General features: G+C 41.3%; 1 protein-coding gene across 1 annotated transcript; it reads right to left on the bottom strand.

Annotated features, from left to right (window-relative positions):
* Positions 1–2435: 2435 nt before the first annotated feature.
* On the bottom strand, positions 2436–3304 carry LOC117554242 (zinc finger protein 862-like). Its single transcript, XM_034228565.1, has 3 exons — positions 3077–3304; positions 2840–2992; positions 2436–2735 (listed from the first exon to the last, which is right to left on the bottom strand). The coding sequence occupies exons 1-3, from the start codon at positions 3302–3304 to the stop codon at positions 2556–2558; spliced, it is 561 nt and encodes a 186-aa protein (XP_034084456.1). The 3' UTR covers positions 2436–2555.
* Between the last annotated feature and the right edge of the window lie 982 nt (positions 3305–4286).

The following is a 4286-nucleotide window of genomic DNA, read 5'->3' on the forward strand; positions in this document are numbered from 1 at the left end:
ACTACTGGTCAAACATCACCTTCACTTTGGACTATGTGACTGTTGCCAGCATCCATAGTAAATAAAGAATCAGTGATCTACTCATTTATTTATGAGCGACTAAAAGGCCTTAGGCCTATTACAGCCGTATCCTATTGATTGATTGATTGATTGATTGATAAGTAATAATAAGGGTACTTTTATCTTGAGTTCTGTGCCAATGTCCGTTAGCATTTTTCGCTCAGGGGTCATTTAGATGCTTCTTATGAGACTTGTATTTTGTTTTGGTAAACATGGTTTGTATCGTCAGTTAGCTGAGATTATTTCCGTTAATCTGGTATAACACATTAATAGGTTCTTAAATATTAAGATCCCCTGAGACACAGTATCGTGAAAAAAAATTTTTTTACATTACGTTTTTTATGAAATGAACAACAGAAAAATAATCGTTCGATTAGTCGACTAATCGATCAAATAATCGCCCGATTAATCGTTTTCAAAATAATCGTTTCCCCCCAGCACTAGTAAATATACAATATTGCCTCTGAAATTAAATTAAAATTAAAAAGTTAAAAAACAAATGAAGGCCCTTTCTTGAAGTCATAACTGAAATAATTGATGCAATTAACATGCAAATAGACATTAAAATATGCTTTGAAGGCTGTTAATGTGTTTAATTTGAGTTTTACATTTTTAAATGCCGTTGCCATGGCGACAGATCACTCGCCATCATCATTGGTATCATTATATATATTAATATATATTAATATGTTAAAATAGTTAATACTCTGACGCTATGATTAACAGAACAGAACTGTGAAGCTCGTCACGTGTCTCAAAGGTATATATATATATATTTATATTAATATGTTAAAATAGTTAATACTCTGACGCTATGATTAACAGAACAGAACTGTGAAGCTCGTCACGTGCCTCAAAGGTTGAGAAGGAGGGGCCGTTAGTCACGTGCCTCAAAGGTTGAGAAGGAGGGGCCGTTAGTCACGTGCCTCAAAGGTTGAGAAGGAGGGGCCGTTAGTCACGTGCCTCAAAGGTTGAGAAGGAGGGGCTTAGGTTGAGAAGGAGGGGCCGTTAGTCACGTGCCTCAAAGGTTGAGAAGGAGGGGCTTAGGTTGAGAAGGAGGGGCCGTTAGTCACGTGCCTCAAAGGTTGAGAAGGAGGGGCTTGAGGTACTGCGCACTGCAGTGAGGGGTACTACGCCTGGCACAAACAAAAGCCAAAAAGGGCACAGGGTTAAATGAGGAACCAACAAAAGGAGCCTAGTTAAATACAAGGAAATAGATACTAAACAAAAGCAACAAAACAACCCTCACTGTCAAGGGGGTATAAGCTAACAAAAAGAGACTGTTAGGAAACACAGTTATACTAGAGGACAAACAGTCAACATAATGCTTAGCTAATCTAGACACAATACTAATACGGAATACACACAAGTTAACCACCGTTAACAGAATTGTCTACAAAGAGCAAGTAGCGTGAGGCGTCTGTTCACACAGCAGAGCCTCCCGAATGATCACAGTCCATGGCCTTTGTAATCCTCCCCCAGAAGGTGTGCGCCGGATGTGTGCTGGGATTGGAGAACGTTGATCGAATCACCTCTTCGGAAGCGAGGACGGGACAGCCAATGACATCAAGGGAACCGCACAGCTCATTTGCATAGACACAGACAGAGTTAATAGGACCGGGGAGGCGGCGGCCGTATTTGTTTCATACTGCCTGTGCTGCAGCACCTCTTTTCACCCTCTGTCCGAAACCAGACCCGCTTACAGCTTTGTAAGTAATCAATCATTTTAAAATCAATGGTAAAGCAACAAATCGCCATTGTAACGAAAGACAGGACAGTGTTTCCACTAGGATGGAGTCATAGCAGCGGTGCTAAGGCACGCGGGCCCAGCAAAATGTGAGCGCGGAGCGTGTGGACATTTTAAGTGTGTGTGCGCGTACGAAGTGCGCCCCGCCATTGTGTTTCTATGTGTCTGCCAGCACAAGAAAGACACATACATCATTAAAGGCTTCAAATGTATTCAGTATTGTATGAACATTTTATAATTGGTGGTTGGACATCACATCCTCTAGGGGGGTCCGGGGGTATGCCCCTCCGGGAAGATTATTTTTTACATTTTAATATAAAATGCTTCAATCTGGTGCACTTTGAGCACACAATGACTAGAGACTAGATCTACTGTAACTCTAAACACCCATATGAAAAAGATCGTTTTACATTTTAATAATCAAATAATTTAACATACCAATAACCTACCATAGCCAATAACACATATATGTAATTTATTTTATTTTTGTTGTTCATTTACATCACTTTCATCTGGCAATTTTTTTGTTTAATATCAGGTGTCAAAAGAGCATGGCACCTACAGTAGTAATGAATGTGCCAAATGTCTCCACTTCATTCCACTGCCCCAGTGACTTGAATATCTTGGGTTCTGCCAAGGGGTTTACTTCCTTAGTTTTTCTCTCATATATCATTTGTCCTGCCTTGTTTCTTGATCCATATATGTTTTTGTTATGCTCTATACATAAAATGACTTGACTTGATTCGATTTAGTGATGATGGCACAGTTGGCATCCTGCCTGAGAGCACTTTATTTTTCTGGGGGTCTTAAAGAATAGCTCTAAGGCTCTCCTAAAGGGAAAGTCTCTGGTTGGGGGGCCATTGATGCTCAATCGCATACAGGTGGCAAGGTGTTCCCCCTGCAAGCGATTTCTCAAGTCAGTCTTCACCTGTAAATACAAACATAATAATCAACAGACAAGTGGATGTGGAGCCCATGGGGTTGAGATTTGAATAAAGTCAAATAATGATATCACTTGTTCAAGTATCCTACCCGGTTCAATGTTGAGAAATCCCTCTCACAGTTTACACTGGAAACTGGGATGGTCAGGCCAATGGCAGCCAGCTTGCTCAGAGATGGGTAAAGCAGCCCCCATTCACCCACCTCTGATGCCAGTTCCTGCATCACCTGCTGCTGATCCAAGTCCTGAGACACATGAAACACAACATGAACATCAATCCAGGCTATAGAACTACTGAAAAAGAATGTTACTGTAATTCATTATGATACCTTGAATGGCCCAACTATCAGCTGCTGTTTAAAAGAGGACCATTCCTGCAGCACCTCATTACAGTCAGCCTGTAGAAATTTGCCGGCAAGGAGCTGCAAATTGGCTACGTAAATGGCCTCATCTCCAGTTGCTGCCTGAGGGCTCAGCACATGGAAGGCCCCTAAAAGGTCCAGATTCTGGAACCTCCTCTCCAGACTCTCCAGCAGGCCATTGAAATATGGATCCATCCAGAGATGGGGTCGTTACTAAAAAAAAGTAATATATTACATATTACATATTACTTTAAAAAAAAGTAATATATTACACTACTTCGTTACTCTCTGCATAAAGTAACTTGTTACTTTACTCGTTACTTTACTCGTTACTTTACTCGCAGGGCCGGCCCGCCCCTCCCTACAGGCAGATCACGCAGACTGCGGCGCACCTACAGTGTAAACGCGCCACAGTTTTGCCTCTGCGAGACTCCACTTGCACCCCCAATTACTATTGCATTAAGGAAGACATAACACATGTCTCTCTTTTTATATGCTCTAAAATAGGCTACCAGCCTACCACAACAAGCTAACAGTCTGTGAAACGTCAAGACACTAATGAATGAAACCAGTTCAAGACGCATTATCCTAATTACTTATTTAGTATTCCAAAACTTAGTAACAGAGATGGTCAAACTAAAGTGGTAGAGACATGGCAGAATTCCTACAATGAAGCGGGACATTGAACTGTTCACCCGTGAGAGGGCGATCAACAAAAGAGAGCGAGCGGCCCCGTTGAGGGAGTTTACAGATGAAAAGACTCAGCCATGTTTATGCAGCACTGCACATGGAGATGTGGTCTCGCAAGTCGCGCAGATTACATAGGCCTACATGTATATAAACCGATATAAACCTGCGGCGGAAACCCCTCTTGTCTGTCAGTGAGTGTGATTATTTTATAAAAGTAACGAAGTAACGCGTGTCGGGGCAATGTTAGTAACTGTAGTGTGATTACTGAATTATAAAAGTAACGCGTTACACTACTCCGTTACCGACAGAAGTAATATTATTACCAACTCTGGATCCATCACCTAACCATAACAGCAACAGATTATTAAACTGAAACTTGTGTCCATATTCAAACCACTTAATAGGCATCTAGTATTAACAGGATCCTCCCACTTAAGCACCTTTTGTATTATTGTTTGCTACGATTGCACTTTGACTTTAGCTCTAG

This window comes from Gymnodraco acuticeps, unplaced genomic scaffold (genome assembly GCF_902827175.1).
Source record: "Gymnodraco acuticeps unplaced genomic scaffold, fGymAcu1.1, whole genome shotgun sequence".
NCBI classification, from domain to species: Eukaryota; Metazoa; Chordata; class Actinopteri; order Perciformes; family Bathydraconidae; genus Gymnodraco; species Gymnodraco acuticeps.

What these genes read in the sequence shown, in the direction of transcription:
- LOC117554242 (XM_034228565.1), bottom strand. Translation starts at nt 3,304, where the DNA reads ATGGATCCATATTTCAATGGCCTGCTGGAGAGTCTGGAGAGGAGGTTC. An exon ending in TGATAGTTGGGCCATTCAAG is followed by an intron (nt 2,993 to 3,076) that starts GTATCATAATGA and finishes CATGTGTCTCAG; the next exon opens with GACTTGGATCAGCAGCAGGT. An exon ending in ATTTCTCAACATTGAACCGG is followed by an intron (nt 2,736 to 2,839) that starts GTAGGATACTTG and finishes TTGTATTTACAG; the next exon opens with GTGAAGACTGACTTGAGAAA.